Source organism: Pristis pectinata, chromosome 13 (assembly GCF_009764475.1).
Source record: "Pristis pectinata isolate sPriPec2 chromosome 13, sPriPec2.1.pri, whole genome shotgun sequence".
Lineage (NCBI taxonomy): Eukaryota > Metazoa > Chordata > Chondrichthyes > Rhinopristiformes > Pristidae > Pristis > Pristis pectinata.
In genome coordinates, this window is record NC_067417.1 from 25,158,419 (window position 1) to 25,178,228 (window position 19,810).

The window sequence follows — 19,810 nt, forward strand, 5'->3', positions numbered from 1 at the left end:
AACTTGGTTGACAAGAGATGTTGTATGTTCAGTCAAAAAGAAAAAAGGGATACGTATGTAAGGTTGGGAAGCTGAAATTTGACAAGGCCTTGAGGAATATAAAGGAAGCAGGAAAAAATTTAAGTGAGAAATTAGGAGGGACAATGAAATATCCTTGGTAAGTAGGATTAAGAAGAATCCCAAGGTATTTTGTGTGTATAATTAGGATCAAGAGAGTAGCTGGGGAAAGGGTAGGTCTGCTCAAGGCAATGGAGGGAATTTATGCATGGAGCCAGAGGAAGTGGGTGAGGCCCTTATGTTGTGCACATTGATAAACATTAAGATGGATGAGTGCCCAGGGCCTGGTGGAATTTATCCCAGGATACTGAGGGAGGCAAGGCAGGAGATTGCTGGGACCTTGACAGAAATCTTGTATCCTCTTTAGCCACAGGCGAGGTCTCAGAAGACTGGAGAATAAACAATGTTGTTCATTTGTTTGAGAATGGCAATAGGGACAAATCCAGGAAATTATAGGCTGGTGAACCTTGCATCAGTGGTAGAGAAATCATGGGAGAAGATTCTTAGAGGATTTACTTGCATTTGAAAAAGCATAGATTAATTAAGGAAAGTCAACATGGCTTTGTACAGGGGAGGTCCTGTCTCACATATTTGATTGTGATTTTTAGAGGAAGTGACGAAGATTATTGATGAGGGTATGGCAGTGGTTGTTTTGACGTGTAAGTTTGCAGATGACACAAAAATTGGTGGAGTTGTAGATAGTGAGGAAGGTTATCAAATGATACAACGGGATATAGAACAGTTGGATATTTGGGTGGAGAAATGGCAGATGGGAATTTAAGCTGGACAGGTGTGAGGTGTTGCATTTTGGAAGGTCAAATGCAAGAGGAAAATTTACAGTAAATGGCAGGATCCTTTGGAACATGGATGCACAAAGGGATCTTGGAGTGTAAATTCATAGCTCCCTGAAAATGGCAAACATAAGTGGATAGGGTGATAATGAAGGTGTATGTCATGCTTGCTTTCATAAGTTGGGCCATTGAGTATAAACCTTGGCAAGTCATGTATAAAACTTTGGTTAGGCCACATTTGGAGTATTGTGTGTAGTTCTGGTCACAACACTATAGGAAGGATTGGAAAATTTGGAGAGGGTGCAGAAGAGATTCACCAGGATTTGCCTGGATTGGAGAGTATTAGCTACAAGGAGAGGTTGGACAAACTTGGATTGTTTTTGCTGGAGCATCAAAGGCTGAGGGATGACCTGGTAGAAATATGTAAAATAATAAGAGGCATAGATAGGGTACATCTTTTTCCCAGGATGGAAGGTCAAATACTAGAGGGCATAGGTTTAAGGTGAGATGGGGAAAGTTAAAAGGAGATGTACAAAGCAAATTTTTTTACAGAGAAAGTTGCAGGTGCCTGGGAAATGCTGCTAGGAAAGGGGGTAGAAGCAGATAGAATAGCAACATTTAGACAGGCACATGAACAGGCAGGGGAATACAGGGATATGGACCATGTACAGGCAAATGGGATTAGTTTGGATTGGCATCATGGTCGGCATAGACATGGCGGGGGTGGGGGGGGGGGTGCGAAAGGCCTATTTCTGTGCTGTACTGTTCTGCGTTCCAGTCTACCACAAAGTTTTGTGACTTTTTATCTTTAGTCATTGACATTTTTCTTGACCTCTTTTATTAACCTGGCATAGTTTTTTTTCCCTCATGGTCAGAGTCAGTCATACAGCACGGAAGCAGGCCCTTCAGCCCAACTTGACCATGATGACCAAGCTACCCACCTGAACTAGTCCCATTTGCCCGTGTTTGGTCCGTATCCATATACTTATCCAAGTGTCTCTTAATTGTTATTATTGTAGTGAGTCCCTTTCTAATTATGATACATTTCTGCTGAGCATTATAAAATATCTGCCTTCACTCATTTACTGATCTTTCCCAATCCACTCTGGACAGCTCCTCCATGATACTTTTGTAATTGCCCTTATTTAAACTTGAAGACACTGGTTTTAGACCCAAGGTGTTTGACATCAAACTCTATCTGGAATTCTATCATGTTATGATCGCTGCACTGTAGAGGATCCTGAACTACATGATCTGTTATTAATCCTACCTCATAACATAAGACAAATGTAAAATAGCCTGTCCGTGGGTAGATTCTGTAACATATTGTATGATGAAACAATTGCGTGGGCATTCCTCAAATTCGTCTTGCACTGTTTTATTTGTCCAATCAATCACTTTCGGTAATTGCAGTTCTCTTCTTACATGGCTTCAATGTTTCCCCATGTATGCTTTGTCTTACCAAGAGACAACAGCTTGGGAGCTAATAGATTGCTCACTGCTATTCCTTATTTCTGCCAGAACCAATTCCTCATCACCATCCACTGCCTCTATAATGCTACTTATACTGCATTGATATTTTCCTTGATTAACAACACTATTCCACCTCCTTTCTCTTTTGTTTTGCCTGTTCCTTTAGAACGTTGAATAACCTGGAATATTGAGTTCCCAGTCATGGTTTCCCTGAAACCACATCTCTGTAATAGCTATCAAATCAAATTCATTTGTTTCTATTAGTGCTGTCGATCCATCTATCTGGTTAAAATGCTGCATGCATTCATATAAAGAGCTTTAAGCTTTGTCTTTACTTACTCCAGATTCGATTTCTGCTGCACATCTTTGCTTTGGTGACATACAGCATGGAAACAGGCCTTTAGGCCCAACTGGTCCATGCCAACCAAGATGCCCATCCAAGCTAGTCCCATTTGTCAGTGTTTGGCCATAACCACCTAATCCTTTCATATCCGTGTATTTGTCCAATTGTCTCTTAAACGTTGTTACTGTGGCTGGATATCAGGCCACTGTTTAAAAAAAAAAATGTAGGCAAAAGGCAGGTAACTATAGGCCAGTTAGCTCAACGTCTGTAGACGGGAAAATGCTTGAAGCTATCGTTAAGGAGGAAATAGCTAGACATCTGGATAGAAGTGCTTCCGTCAGGCAGACACAGCATGGGTTCAGGAAGGGTAGGTCCTGTCTGACAAACTTACTGGAGTTCTTTGAGGATATAACGAGCACAGTGGATAGAGGGGAACTTGGATTTCCATAAGGCATTCGATAATGTGCCGCATAAAAGACTTATCCATAAGTTAAGGATGCATGGAGTTGGGGGTAATGTATTGGCATGGATAGAGGATTAGTTAACTAATAGAAGGCAAAGAGTTGGGATAATGGGTGTTCCTCTGGTTGGCAATCCATGTTGAGTGGAGTGCTGCAGAGGTCAGTGCTGGCCCTGCAACTGTTCACAATATACATTAACAATTTGGAAGAGGGGACAGAGTATAGCATATCTCAGTTTGCTGATGGTACCAAATTGAGTGGAAAAGCAAATTGCAGAGGATGCGGAAAGTCTGCAGAGAGATATAGATAGGTTAAGTGAGTGGGCAAGGGTATAGCAGATGGAATACAATGTTGGTATATGCAAGGTCATCCTCTTTGGAAGAAAAAATAGAAGATCAGATTATTATTTAAATCATGAAAGATGAAGCATGCTGTTGTGCAGAGGTACTTGGGAGTGCTTGTGCATGAATTGCCATAGGTTGGTTTGCAGGTGCAACAGGTTATCAAGAAGACAAATGAGATGTTGGCCTTTGTTGCAAGAGGGATTGAATTTAAGAGCAAGGAGGTTGTGCTCCAACGGTACAGGGCACTGGTGAGGCAGCACCTGGAGTACTGTGTGCCGTTCTAGTCTCCTTACTTGAGTAAAGATATATTGGCTTTGGAGGCGGTGCAGAGGAGGTTCAACAGGTTGATTCAGAGATCAAGGGATATCTTATGAGGAGAGATTGAGTCACCTGGGACTATACTTGCTAGAATTCAAAGGAATGAGATCTTATAGAAGGATCTTATAGAAACATATAAAATTATGAAAGGGATAAGTAATATAGAGGCAGGAAAGTTGTTTCCACTGGTAAGTGAGACGAACTAGGAGACATAGCCTCAAGATTCGGGGGAGTAGGTTTAGGACAAAGATGAGGAGGAGCTGCTTTTCCAGAGAGTAGGGAATCTGTGGAACTCTGCCCAGGGAAGCCGTGGAGGCTACCTCATTAAATATATTTAAGACACAGTTGGATAGATTTTTGTATAGTAGGGGAATTAAGGGTTATGGGGGGGAAAGGCAGGTAGGTGGAGCAGAGTCAACAGCCAGATCAGCTATGATCGTATTGAATGGTAGAGCAGGCTCAAAGGGCCAGATGGCCCACTCCTGCTCCTATTTCTTATGCTCTCATGTACCTGTCTCAACCACTTCCTCTGGCAGCTCATTCTACATACGTATCACCCCATGTATTTAAAAAAAGAGAAAGAAAAAGTTGCCCCTCACGTTCCTATTAAATCTTTCCCCTCACGTTAAACCTATGCTCTCTAGTTCTTGATTCCCCAACTCTGGGGAAAAAAATGAGTGCATTCACGGTATCAATGCCCCTCATTGACTTTATACACCTCTATAAGATTGCGTCTCAGTCTGATACACTTGGGGGGAGAAAAGTCCTGGACTGTCCAGCCTCTCCCTGTAACTCAGTCCCTCATGTCCTGGCAACATCCTTGTAATTTTTTTCAGCACTCTTTCCAGTTTAATATTATCTTTCCTATAGTAGGGTGACCAAAACTGAACACACTATTCCAAGTGCAGTCTGACCAACATCTTGTACAACTGCACCACAACCTCCCAACTTCTATAGTCATTGCCCCTGACTGATGAAGGCCAAAGGGCCAAAAGCCTTCTTCACCATCCTGTATACCTGTAACTTCACTTTCAGGGAACCATGTACCTGCACTCCAAGGTCCCTCTGTTCTACAACATTTACTAGGGTTCTGCCATTCACTGTGAAAGTACTACTTTGACTTGACTTTCCAAAATGCAACACCTCACACTTATCCAAATTAAACTCCATTTTCATTCCTCAGCCCACATATTGAGCTGGTCAAGATCCCCCTGTGATTTATGATAACTTTCTTCACTGTCCACTATACCACCTATTTTAGGGGTCATCTGCAAACTTACTAACCATGCCTCCTACATTCTCATCCAAATCATTGATATGGATGACAAACAAGAATAGGCCAGCACCAACCCCTGAGGCACACCAGTAGTCACAGGCCTCCAGTCTAGAAACGACCTTCCACTATCACCCTCTGCTTCGCATCGTCAAGCCAATTGTGAATCCAACTAGCCAGCTGTCGCTGGATTCATTGCCATCTAACCTTCCAGAGTAACCTACATGTGGAATCTTATCAAAGGCCTTACTGAAGTCCATAGAGACCATGTCTACTGCCCTACCCTCATGGACCTTCTTGGTCACATCAAAAAATTCAGTCAAGTTCATAAGACATGATCTCCCACAAACAAAGCCGTGCTGACTACCCTAATCAACCCATCTTTCAGAATCCTCTCCAGTAACTTATCCACTATACTATAGTTCCCAGTTTTTTCTTTGTAGCCCTTTTTAAATAAAGGCATAACAGTTGTTACCCTCTAGTCTACTGGCACCTGCCCTTCCTGTCATACTCTTGCTCATTATCCCGTACTTATGCTCTCTCAGTTATTTTGATTTATTAAAGTTCCCATCACTTGAACCCTTTATTCCTCCTTTTCCCCCACCCCCATTAGTTTAAAGCCCTATTTATGCCACTTGCAGGATACTGCTCCTTGGCATGATTCAAATGAAGATAATCCAATTGAGCCGCTCTGTCTTTTTCCAATGCTGGTTCCAATGCCCCATGAACCCATTTCTCACAAACCAACCTCTGAGCTGTAGTCATACCTACGTCAATAGATTCTCCCTTCTGATTCCAAATTCTTTTCCAGCCTAGTAGAGGGCACTGGGCAGGCAACACAGCTGAAGGCACTCTATCTATCTTTGCTGTAGCAAACAGTGTCTGTTCCCCTAATTCTGCTATCTCTTATGACTTGCATTGCTACCTTCTCACCCCACCAGTTGATTTGCCCCCTCTGGGGCACACGTACCCCCTGTGTTTGTACATCCTCCTGCAGTCCATTCATCCCATCCAAACAAGGATCAAGAACCTCAATCTGTTAAACAAAAATACAGTCTGAGGCTTCTCCAGAACTATCCTCTGGATCCTTCTACCTCAGTCACACCATCCTGTCCTTGACAACTGGTCAAATTTGAGGTAATTATTCTGGGTAATTTGACTGCCTCCAGGTAGTTCTTTCTCCCTGATGTGTTGAGATGTCTGAAGTTCAAACTCCAGTTCACTGATTCTGAGCTATAGTTTTTCAAGCAGCAAACACTTGCTGTGATCACTGTAAACTACAATAGGTATCACCATTTCCCACATACTTCAGGTAAAACGCATCGCCTGCCCAGGCATCTCTGTATTATTTATTTAGTTAGATTGGATTCAGTTATTTTAAACATTTACTCTTTAGCTATGCTGATATCCCCTGATTTAAATTTCTTGGCCAATCAGAAGAGACTGGGAAGAAATACCCACCAGTCATCTATCTGCTGTCTTGTGATGTCACATTTTAGCATTGATGATCAAAACAGACTGTTACCAGGCCTGCCTTGCCTCGTTCATTTTGAATTGGATTCATCACTCTGTCTTGGCCTTCCGCTCTTCTTAGCCTCGCCTCTATCAGCTCTCTGCCTCGATTTCTGCTCTTTTTAAACTCTCCTCAGCTGGGCTCTATACCTCAATCTTCCTCTTTTTTTTAAATTTGCCTCTAATGAAACAACACTTTCTCCAACTTTGTTGGATCCAACTAAATGTCAGGAAAATATCTGTTTTTCAGCCCCTGCAACAATCTCTGCTTTCTACTCATCCATCTCCACCAACCACTCCTCTTCTGACATCAATTCTCAATCAACCACAGGAAATGCAATACCTGCCTTTTTTTACCTCATGACTTCTCACCATCCAGGGATTTAAAAAATCTGTTCATGTGAAGCAGTAGTTCACTTACACATCTTCTGGTCCAGTGTATTGCATTCACTGCTTACAATGTGGTCTCCTGTACATTGGAGAAGCCAAACACAGGTTGGGCAACTGCTTTGAAGGACCCCTCCATTCAGTCTGCAATTGTGACCCTGAGCTTCCACCCACCTGTTGTTTTAATATTCCACCCTACTCCTAGTCTATCTTTTCTGTCATTGGCTTCCTAAATTGTTACAACAAAAGCTCACCATCTAAGCCTAAGGAACAGCATCTCATCTTCTATCTAGGCATGTTGCTACCCCAGTAATTCATTAATGAATTCAACAATTTCTGGTAACTAGCTTTTCCTGGTTGTATTGGAACGAGCTAGTTCTGATAGAAGATCATTCATCTTAGTTCAGTTTTTCTCTCACCACAGATGCTGCTTGATCTGCTGGGTGTTCTCTTTTTGTTTCATATTTATAGCAACTGCTGTATGTTACCTCCTATTGTTCCAACATGTTCTTTTGTTTTTTTATTTTCTCACCGTTCAGCTCTTCACTGCAGCTCCAAAAGCAATGTTACTTGAACAACCTTGGTTTTCGTCCTATCACAGACATTTCCTTTGTTCGCTTCACCTCTACCCTCCTTGCAACTTGAAACAAACCTTGTTTTCTCATTTTGCCAGTTCTGATGAAGGGTCATTGACTTCAAATGTTAATTTGGTTTCTCCGTCTACCAGATGCTATCGTACTTGTTGAGTGTCTTCTGCACATGCTGTTTTTATTTCTTTTTCCTGCTTGACCACTTACTAATGCAAAACTTTCATGTTCTGTTATATCAGAACTTCAAACCCCTGCTTAACCTCTTTTCTATAAATGCTTTCGCCCATCTCAACCCAATCATCCCTGAAACCCCTAGCAATGTTGTGTCAGCTCAAAGTGATGCCCAAGCCAAAGAAGCCATTAGCAAGGCCAGTGCATGGTGGTGCTGTAGTGATTAAATTAGCAAGCTAGTAATCCAGAGGTTTGGAGTAACAATCCAGAGACCTGAATTCAAATTTCATCATGATAGCTGTGGAATTTAAATTCAAATTAGTAATCTGGAATTTCAATAAATCCTAGGCATTAATAATAATGATTGGATTGTTGAGAAAACTGATAGTTTTACTAATGTGGTTCAGGTATCCTTTCTTAGTCTGTCCTAAATATGACTTAGATACATAGCAATGTGCTTGACTATGAAATGGCCCATCATGAAGGGCAATTTGGGATGGGCACTAAATGCTAGCTTTAATTATGGTGCTCACATTCTGAGAAGAGATTCAGTTTTAAATAAGAACTTGATTAGGCAGCAGAGTAACAGGGTAGGTACTGCCATTGATCCATACCTCCAGCCACCCAGATTTGAACCAGACCTCCAGTGGTGTTAGTGTGAATTTGTACCTTCTCCCTATGATCTCATTGGTTTCTCCTGGATTCCCCAGTTTTCTCTGACATTAGAAAGACATGCTGAATGGTACATTAATTGGTCACTGTAAATTACCTCTTGTGTAGGTGGGGGAATCAGGATGGAGTTGAGTGGCATATGGGAGAGATTAGGTTACTGGGAAATAAATAGGGAATGGAATAGATGGGATTGTTCTGCTAACCAGCATAGACTTGATGGGCCAGATGGCCTTTTTTCTATGTTGTGAAAGTATATGAGAATATGGGATTTCTTCAACGTCCTTGTAAGTTTACCATTTTCAATAAACTCCTGTTAATTCAAATTTAGCTGGGCAAGTGACTGAAGTGACAGTGGGGGAGCACTTTGGGACCAGTGATCATAGTTCTATTAGTTTAAAATAGTTGTAGAAAGGGACAGAACTGGTCCACAGGTTCAAGTTCTAAATTGGGGCAAGGTGAATTTTGATGTTATGAGATAGGAGCTTGCTAAGGTTGATTGGAATAGGTTGTTTGTAGGCAAAAGGGCCACAGGCAAGTGAGAGGCTTTTAAAGGTGATATAGTGAGAGCTCAAGGCCTGCATGTTCCTGTTAGAGTGAAGGGCAAGGCTGGTAGGAGCAGGAAACCCTGGATGATGTGGGATATGGAGGCCCTGGCCAGGAAAAAGAAGGTGGCATGGGTCAGGTACAGGCAGCTGGGATCAAGTGAATCTCTGGAGGAGTATAAGGGATGCAGAAGTGTACTCAAGAAGGAGATCAGCAGGGCAAAAAGGGGGCATGAGATAACTTTGGCAGAGAAGATTAAGGAAAATCCAAAGAGATTTTATAAGTATATTAAGGGAAAAAGAGTAACTAGAGAGAGAATAGAGCCTCTCAAAGACCAAAGAGGACACCTTTGTGTGGAGCCGCAGGAGATGGGCAAGGTTCTTAATGGATATTTCTCCTCTGTTTTTACCGTGGAGAAAGACATGAAGACTGGAACTAGGAAAAGTAAATGAGGAGGTCTTGGGGATAGTCTGCATTACAGAGGAGGACAGTACATGAAATCAGAAGAAATTTTATTCTGGATTCACTGCTTGCAGGCAAAGTTACCCTGATTAATTCTGGCCTACCTATTGGGACTCCAGTCTATAGAACAGGTATACATGATGCCTCAGTTATTTCCTTATACACTTGTGTATTAAATTAGCTGCAATCACAACCCAGATTTAGTTTTGAATGATTTTTGTCTAAATTACCCTCTTCTAATTTTTTTATAATCCTCTGTGGTTTAAGTTAAATGTCAGGATAAAAAAGATAATCCCTTGAAAAAGGTATTATTGTCTGTTTTTTACTCCTCATCTATAATATTTCACTGCAGGCCTTGTAGATGGAGATAGGCCTTGACTTTATACAATAGTACAAAATGGGTGCCGAAGTGCCAGCAGATTCTTTTACCTTTTCCCTGAATTTCAATTTCCTTGCAAATGTTGACTGGGGAATTTGAATGGGGTATGTGGATTGGAAGGTCTCCATTAATGTCTCTTCCTACCTTTCCTCATCCAGCTCAATCAACATGTCCTCCTTTCTCTGTCATGTGTATCCAGCTGCCCCTTAAATGCATCAATACCATTCCTCTGAATTGCTCCTACAGAGAGTGAGTACTACATTCCAATCATTCCATCAATAAAGGTGTTCCTCCTGAAGATTCTTGAATTTTTAGTGACTGTCATATTCATAACTTCTACCTCTGGACTGTCAATTCTGTGTGTCTACCATTGTTATTTCTTTTCAAAGTTTATCAACCTCTAGAAGGTCACCTATCCATCAAATAAACCTCATCCTATTCGAAGTTAATTGGCATTAGTGATTTAAAGAAAGTTAAGACAAAATAACTTTTAATTTTTTTATTTTTAGACATCTTTCCCTTAATACCATCTTTCCTTCCCAATCTTTGATCTGCTCTTTCTGTATGATTTATATTCAATTTATACTTTCGTGCTTTATACTTCCTGCTTTACATTCTGTATGCCTTATTAAAGAGTTGCCATTCTAACGGCTGAAGAGCTTTGCTCTTTTCTGTTTTGTCCAGAAATATCACAGGAGCTCTGTAAAGGGTGCCATATTGGACCAGTTAGTAAATTAGAGCAACTCTGTGCTTTAAAGCGTAGAAAATTGTTGTGTTTTGTGTCAGCATGGTGAAAGTCAATTGTTATTCATTTATCACTGATCAAACAATTCGGGCAATGTTGTGTTATCTTTACGTTGTTTACTATACCATCTACAGCTATGGTGTTTCTGAGACCAAGCATTGTTTCTACCATTGTCCTTCCATAATCTATTACATCAGTTTACATATTTAGTGGAAAAAATGCATGAAACATTGGCAGATTTACCACTTCAGAAAGAAGTGCAGAAAAATGGAGGAAAAATTCCATAAAAGTTTACATTTCTCTGACAGTCTTCAATAATACATGACAATGAGTTTGGGGATTGCTGTCTGACCATGAATAGACAATATTCCCATCCAGTATCTGCAAGTAAGATTGGTTAATTATTCGGAAAAGACACTTTCATTTCTTCTTTTCTCACTCTTACAAAGGGCGTTGAAGGCAATTTTGGCAACCCAGTGCTAACTAAGATTAGCAAACTCAACACTGGCTGAGAATGAAGTCTGTAAATATCTTCTTTACGTGACAATGTATTTATGCAATAAACCATTGAAGGAATATTTACTGAGCCACATGCAAATTTGCATAGGGCAATGAAGATTTGAGAAGTAAATGTGTGGCTCAAAGTTAAGTGTGGGAGAAATGGTTTCTGATTCATGGGACATTAGCAACGGTACCAGGGAAGGAGCGAGCTGTTCCATTGGGATGGGCTTCATGTGATCTGTGCTGGGACCAATATCCTGGTGATTTGCAAAACTAGGGTTGCAGACAGGGATTTAAACTAACTTGGAGGGGTGGGGGGGCTCCAAAAACAGAAGGTTTAATAAATCAGAAGGAAGTGAAAGAGCAGTGGCACAGGATAGTGAGGGGGTGCAACTGGCAGTTATAGCATGATAGGCCAGGGCAGAAGATACAAATGAAAATATGTAAAACAGAGCAAATCCAGCAAATTCAGAGTTGTAAATAACTACAAAAAAAGTCGAAGCGTAATGTTCTGTATTTGAATGAATGTTGCATTTGCAACAAGATAGATGAGTTGATAACACAGAGTGCAACATATGAATAAGATATCATGGCTATTACAGAAACATGGTTACAGGGTGACCAGGACTGGATGTTCATTATTACAGGTTATATATTGTTCAAAAAGAGTAGGCCAAAGGAGGAAAGAATTTGTGTGGCATTATTAATCAAGGAAGGTCCCAGAGCAGTACTGAGTGATGATACCAAGGCAGTGGATAATGATGTGAACTCAATGTGGGTTGAAATCATGAATAGGAGGGGAAGGAAGACATGGGTAGAAGTAGAAGAATTCCAAAATGTAACCGCTCAGAAGGTGAGAGCATAAATGGGGAAATATCAAAGGCATGTTTGAAGGGAACTGCAATTATCATGGGAGACTTTAAACTACATATTGATTGGACTAATCAAACTGGCATGGATATTGTAGAAGAAGAATGTGTGGATTGTTTTAGGGATTGCTTTTTAGAACAATACACTGCTGAGCCTACCCGGTAACAGGCTGTTTTAGTGTAATGAGGAAGGATTAATAATGGATCATGCAGTTAAAGATCCCTTAAGAGTTAGTGACCACAATATGATAGAATTCCAAATTCAATTTGAGAATGAACACCGTAGGTCCATAACCAGTGCCTTCAATTTAAATCAGGTGAATTATAATGGTACAAGGAGGAGTTGGCTAAGGTGGGCTAAGTAAACAAGCTAAGTGACAGGTCAGTAGATAAACAGTGGCAGATATTCAAACAGCTGGTTTATGATGCTTGGCAAGAGTTTGTCCCAATTCAAAAGTAGGATTCCTGAGAAGAGGCACAATCTGTGGTTTACAAGGAAGGTAAAGGATAATGTTAAATAGAAAAGTAGGATATACAAAGTGGCAAGTACAAGTGCTAGACCAGAGGACCTGGGAAGATTTTAGGAACCAGTAGCAGAAGACTAAAGAAGGAGAAAATGAATTTTGAGGAGAACTTGCATGTAGTGGTATAAAAACAAAGTAAAAGTTTCGATGGATTTAGGAATAGGAGGAGGGCAGCTAAGGTAATGTAGGGCCTCCAGAGAATGAGGCTAATTGAATTAATAACAGCAAATAAAGAAATGGCAGGTATTTTGAATACATTTCTGCATTAGTTTCACTGTGAAAACATTGCTCATTTCCCTAAGATATCAGATGGACTATTTCAAATAACATGTAAAAAACTTACACAAATCACCAATTACGAGGGACAGAGTATTAGAGAAACTTGGGGGGTAGTGGGTGAGAGTGGAGTGGAGTGAGGTATGTGGGGGGGGGGGGGGGGGGGTGTCGGCTAAAAGTGACAAGTCACCAAGACCAGATGGATTGCATATTTGGCTTGTAGTGGCTGCATAGCGAACCCATTAGTTGAAATTTTTCATAACATTGCTAACTCTGAGAGGGTACCAGAAGATTGGAAAATAGCCAATGTGAATCCCTTGTTTAAAAAAGAAGGGCAGAAGGCCAGGAACTACAGGCTAATTAGTTAAACAATGAGTATTGGCAAGATGCTTGAGTCAATAATCAAAGAAGAAATAGCTGATCATTTAAGAAAGCTGAATATAATTAAACCTAGTCAACATGGTTCCATGAAAAGTAAATCCTGTTTGACAAATTTGCTATAATACTTCCAGGATGTAAAAGGGAGAGTTAATGGAGGGGACCCTGTAGATGCTTGGATTAGCGTGTTAGAGCTATAAGGAGAGTTGGACAAACTGGGTTGTTTCTCTGGAGCTTCAGAGGCTGGGGGAGAGACCTGATAAAAGTTTATAAGATTGGTATTGTTTATTATTGTCACTTGTACCAAGGTGCAGTGAAAAACTTGTCTTGCATACCGTTTGTACAGATCAATTCATTGCATAGTGCATTGTGTAGTACAGGGTAAAACAATATCAGAATACAGAGTAAAGTATCACAGCTACAGAGGAAGTGCAGTGCAGGTAGACATAAGGTGCAAGGTTATAACAAGGTAGATTGTGAGGTCAAGAGATCATCTCATCGTATAAGGGACCGTGTCAATGGTCTCATAACAGCGGGATAGAAGCTGTCCTTGAGCCTGGTGGTATGTGCCCTCAGGTTCCTGTATCTTCTGCCTGATGGGAAAGGGATAAGAGAGAATGTCCCGGGTGGGTGGGGTCTTTGATTATGCTGACTGCTTCACAATGCAGCGAGAGGTATAGACAGAGTCCATGGAGGGGATGGCTGGTTTTCCGTAAGTGCTGGGCTGTGTCCACAACTCCCTGCAGTTTTCTTACGGTCTCAGGCAGAACAGTTGCCATACCAAACCGTGATGCATCCAGATAGGATGCTTTCTATGGTGCATCGATAAAAGTTGGTGAGTGTCAAAGGGACATGCCAAATTTCTTTAGCCTCCTGAGGAAGTAGAGGCGCTGGTGAGCTTTCTTGGCCATGGCGTCTACGTGGTTGGACCAGGACAAGCTATTGGTGACTGTTCACTCTTAGGAACTTGAAGCTCTCAACCCTCTCGACCTCAGTACCATTGATGTAGACAGGTGCATGTGTACCGCCCCCTTTCCTGAAGTCAATGACCAGCTCTTTTGTTTTGCTGACATTGAGGGAAAGGTTGTTGTCATGGCACCATGTCACTAAGCTCTTTATCTCCTTCTGTACCCAACTCATCACTATTTGAGATACAGCCCACTACGGTGTATCATCTGCAAACTTGTAAATGGAGTTAGAGCAGAATCTGGCCATGCAGTATAGAGGAATAGAGTAGGAGGCTGAGGACGCAGCTTATGGGCACCAGTTGTTGAGAATAATCGTGATGGAGGTATTGCTGCCTATCCTCACTGATTGCGGTCTGTTGATCAGAAGTCAAGGAGTCTAGTTGCAGAGGGAGGTGTTGAATTCCCAGGTCTCAGAGTTGTTGATGAGTTTGCTTGGATTTATAGTATTGAAGGCGGAGCTGTAGTCAATAAACAATAGTCTAACGTAGGTGTCTTTACTGTCCAGATGCTCCAGAGATGAGTGTAGGGCCAGGAAGATGGGTGTCCACTGTAGACCTGTTTCGCGGTAGGCAAATTGCAGTGGGTTGAGATTGTATGGTAGGCTGAAGTTGATGTGTCCCATGACCAGCCTTTTGAAGCACTTCATGATGGCGGATGTCAGAAGCCACTGGTCGGTAGTTATTAAGGCACGTTACTTGTTTCTTTTTAGGTACCGGAATGATAGTGGTCTTCTTAAAACAGGTGGGAACCTCAGATTGAAGCAGGGAGAGGTTTAAATAGGTCTGCAAGTACCCCTGCCAGCTGATCAGCACAATATCTGAGGACATGGCCAGGGACACCATCTGGGCCAGATGCTTTTCCGTGGGTTCACTCTCCAGAAGACTGATCTTACATCCTCAATGGTGACTGTGGGTTCAGGTGCATTGGAGGCTGTTAGAGTGGGTGGTGACAAACCAATCCCCTTCTGTTCAAAGCGTGCATAGAATGCATTAAGCTCATTGGGAAGGGATGCGCTGTTGTTGGCGATGCTTCCCAACTTCATTTTCTAGCCCGTTATAGCATATAAGACCTGCCACAATTGACGATTGGTCTGGGACTCTATTTTGGATTGGTATTGTCTCTTGGCATCGCTGATGGCTTTATGGAGGTCGTATCTGGATTTCTTGTAAAGGTCAGGGGTCACCTGATTTGAATGCTGCAGTCCTCAACTTCACTAGGGAGTGGAATCTCCCGGTTCATCAATGGTTTCCGGTTGCGAACATCTGGATTGTCCTCGTTGGTACACAGTCCTCAACACACTTGCTGATAAAGTCCGTGATGGTGGTGATATACTCATCTGGACTGGCAGCTGAGTCTTTGAATAAGGACCAGTCCACTGACTCAAAACAGTCATGTAGAAGCTCATCTATTTCCTTTATGAGAGCCATAGGTAATATAGACAAAATATTTTTCCCAGGGTAGAAATGTCAAGTACTAGAGGACGTGCAATTTAAGGCTGGGAGGGGAAAAGCATGAAGGAGGGTGTGCAGGGCAAGTTTTTTTTTTACAGAGTGGTAGATGCCTGGTGTGAGCTGCTGGGGGAGTGGTGGAAGCAGATACAATAGTGGCACTTAGGAAGCTGTTAGACACATGAATATGCAGGGACTGGAGGGATATGGATCACGTACAGGCAGAAGAGAATTAGTTTAGTTAGGTATCGTGTTCGGCGCAGACGTTGTGGGCTGAAGGGACCTGTTCCTATGCTGTACTGTTCTAAGTAATACTTTGGGCCTGTATTCCTTGGAGTTTAGAAGAATGAGGGGTGACCTTTTTCAAACATGCAAGACCCTCAGAGAGCTAATAGTAGGTGCAGTAGAATACAAGCTGCTGGAGGAATTCAGTGGGTCAGGCAGCATCTGTGGTGGCATAGTGTTTCAGGTCGAGACCCTGCATCAGTGTAAAGGGGGGAGGGTTAGTATTAAAGAGGTGAGGCAAGGGGTGAGGGATGGGGTGGCAAGTGACAGGTGGATCTGGGTTAACGAGGAGTTGATAAGCAGATGGAGGCAGCTGGGGGAGGAGGGGTAGAGATAGTGACAGTTAATTAGTGGAGATTACAAAGGGCTGCAGGTTATGGGAGGGGATAGAAGACTGAGTAGGTAGAGAGTGTATGGGTAATAGGCAGATGAAACCAGGTGGAGGAGGGAAACAAAATGGGAAACGTGGAGCTGGGGGTGGGTTGGAAAGAAGGGGGTGTGCAAGAGGGCCTGGGTGATTCAAGAGGAAGAAGAAAGGAAAAGAGGGGTTACGGTTACCTGAAATTGGAAAAATTCATCTCCAGTTCCATCTGGTCCCATTGGCCTACAACCCATGCACTCTACCCACTCATTCCCTATCCCCTCAACTATCCCATTGTTCGTTTTGCCCAGTATCCCTCCCTTGTCTGGTTCCACTCATCACCTTCCTTTCTTATCAGATTCCATAACCTGCAGCCCTCTCTGGTCTCCACTAATCACCTCCAGCAGCTTGTTCTTTGCTGCAGATCCAGTAGCTGCATTCTCTTGTGTCTCCACTTAACAGAGTAGATGTTGGGATGTTTTCATTCATGGGAGAGTCTTGAACAAGGGGACATAACTGCAAGATAATGAGCCAGTCATTTAAGACTGAGTTATATAGAAATTTCTTCTCGCAAAGAGTGATGAATCTGTGGAATTCTCTGCCCGGCAGGTGATGAATGTTGGTTCATTAGAGGTATTCAAAGAGGAAGTGATAAATATTTGATCAATAGCGGGGGTATGGAGAATTGGCACAGAAGAGGAATTGAGGCCAGGATAGATCAGCCACGATCATATTAAATGGCAGGGACTGCTGGAAGTGCCCGATGGCCTACTCCTGCTCCTATTTTCTTGTGTTCTGTGAAATGTTAATTGTTTATTTTTTGTTGAACTAGATATGCTGAGCATCATTTTACAACTTACAGTTGATTTTGTGTTGAAGGCTTGATCTGAATTTGCATTTCAAGTTTTTTATGACTGACCTGTAATTGGGTGGGTGATTATTAAATGTTTTCTTGAATTTTTAGGGAAAAATAACAATTTTCTTTCTTTTTAAAGGTAGTACACAGAGCTGAAAGTGGTGTGCACTGTTTGCAGAATGCATTACAGACATCAGCACATTCCTGTGAGGAATCCTCCCAAAACGACCTTCAGGCAAGCACTCAAAATGTAAGTTGCAATGTGCTAAATTCTTACCTGTATCAGTTGGAATCCCAGATTAATCTATTTGATGTTTCATTCAAATATATTGCAATTATATAAATTAAACATACTTGAGCAGGTTAACAGAAATAAGAAAGTAAAGTATTAAATGCATTCTCTTAATCTGCTCAGTGGATTATGATGTAAATGTTGAATTTTAAATTGTTCTAGGTGAAGTGGATACTACAAGAGGAATTCATTTACTCATCTTCCACGTCCAAATAATAATCTGTCATCCAAAGAGTTGGCAAATTCAGATGTGAGGGGAAAAGAAAACATGAGAATCAAATCACTTCATTAGTTTGTCATAAAAACCATAATGACAATCACTTGGCATTTCTGCCCCCTTGTACTCATGAACCTCGTGTTCATTCTGTCCTATCATTGGCAAGAGTTTTGCCAATTTAAATTAGCTTTCTTAAATCTTCTTTTTGCTAGAAAAGTACATAGTTTCAAGGAATGCAACTTATCTTTCAACACATTTGTCTCACTTACCTTTCTCACCAACCTCCACCTTTGCCAATACAACTGTAACAATTAATTTCAACCAGAGTTTATTGGTCTCTTTGTGGAAATTCTGAGTTTAGTAAAAGTAACAACTGGAAAATTGGACTTGCTTGTGAAACTATGCTACAAATCTGACTTTTGTTACTGTGACTTTATATGCAATATATTAGAATAAAGCCCACCCGACAAACCACCACCCCATTTGCAAGGTGATTATGTAATTCTGAGAAGATTGTAAACGATAGGGATCAGACAGCTACTCTCAAAGCACATCAATCTTTTGTTTACTTGGAAACTAAACAAAGGAACCCTTATGAAGGAGCTCAGTTGAGTTTTTTCTTCTTAACCCTTTCTTGAATTCGCGCAAAGCTGCTGTGGTACTGAAATTGATCAGCTTATTAGTGGTTCTTGCTGCTGTTCATGACTTGTTTATATCAGGCTGTTTATTGAGTTATGTATATAGAGTGATTTTAATTGAACTCGGGCTTTACATACAATTTGTGAACTGGAACTAATTAATTAATTTCTTTGCAGACAAGCAGTCATCTTGGTATGCAAAAATATGAGAATTTGCCTTTGTGTTAGGTTTGAGAAAGTTGTCAAGAGAAGCCAAAATAAGTTGCCTTGAGCTTGTCAAGGCTCTTATCACTGACAGGCTTTTCCCAATTAATTGTTCTGTTTTCTCCCTATGTATTCTCCTGCCACACTCAAGCTTCTCCATTATAACTCTCCTCTTCTTAGGCAGTATTTGGGCTTGAGCATGATTCACTTCCAGTTGAGTGAGATGGCTAATGAGGCCAATTTGGGAAACCACAGAATCTTCAGCAGATGATACAGGTAGTCACCAACAGAGTGGGTGGATAAGTAGTTTGTGAGATCATCTGCTCCTCCCACTGTTTATGCAGAGACCATGTACACTCCTGGTGCATGGCTTCAGTATACTATCCTGAATGTTCTTTCTCTGCTTCGAGCGGTCATGAGCCTTGAATTCCCATAGAATATTGGGGATATTGCATTTCTTTAATAAGACTTTGAGAAATTCCTTGAATACTTTCCTCAGTCTGCCTGATAATGTATTCCCACGACAGAACTGGAGTATTGTTATGCAGTTCTGGTCACCACATTATAGGAAGGACATGATTGCACTAGGGAGGGTGAGAGGAGAATGTTGTCTGAAATGGAGCATTTCACATGAGGAGGGACTGAAAAGGCTGGGTTTGTTTTCCTTGGCTTGGGGGTTGGGGGGGGGGGGGTGCGCAGCTGGTGGCGAAGGGGCCTGACTGAGTGTACAAAATTATGAGCACCAGAGACGGTAGATGGTATGAAACTTTTCACCTTAACAATGTGTCAAGAACTAGAGGACGTAGATTATGGTAAGGGGTGAAGAGGGTAGGAGGGTTTTGAGGAAGAAATTTTTCACCCAGAGGATAGTTAGAATCTGGAATACACTGCCTGAGTGGGTGGTGGAATGAGGTTGGGGGAGGGGGAGAAGTACATACAGGCAGGGTGATAGGTAAGTTTAGGTGAGTTCAGGTGAGAGGGAGAAGGTAGGATGGTGGGGGTGGGGGAGCCCCCAACCTTCTTATTCTGGCTTCTGCCCTCTTCTTTTCCAGTCCTGATGAAGGGTCTCGACCCGAAACATTGACTGTTTATTGCTCTCCATAGATGCTGCCTGACCTGCTGAGTTCCTCCAGCATTTTGTGTGTGTTGCAGAAAGGTAGCAATGGGACCTGCACGGTAAATGGTAGGATCCAATGGAAAGTGTTGTAGAACAGAGGGACCTAGGGGTACAGGTACACAGTTCCCTGAAAGTGGAGACATAGGTAGACAGGATGGTGAAGAAGGCATTTGGCACACTTGCTTTCATCGGTCAGGGCACTGAGTACAAGAGTTGGGATGTTATGTTGCAGCTGTACAAGATGTTAGTGAGACTAGAGTTGGAAAACTATCTGCCGTTCTGGTCACCTGGGTATGGGAAGGATGTCATTAAGCTAGGAAGGGGTGCAGAAAAGATTCCAGGATGAGAGGGCTTG

The 19,810-nt window shown here is 41.9% G+C and overlaps 1 protein-coding gene across 1 annotated transcript in view; it reads left to right on the top strand.

Moving 5' to 3' along the window:
- The window catches only part of zcchc14 (zinc finger, CCHC domain containing 14), a 112,524-nt gene that overhangs the window by 13,950 nt on the left and 78,764 nt on the right, over nucleotides 1-19,810 (top strand). The window contains 2 exon segments of the mRNA XM_052028701.1: nucleotides 17,127-17,199; nucleotides 17,202-17,237. Of these exon segments, the coding sequence (XP_051884661.1) occupies nucleotides 17,127-17,199; nucleotides 17,202-17,237 (109 nt within the window).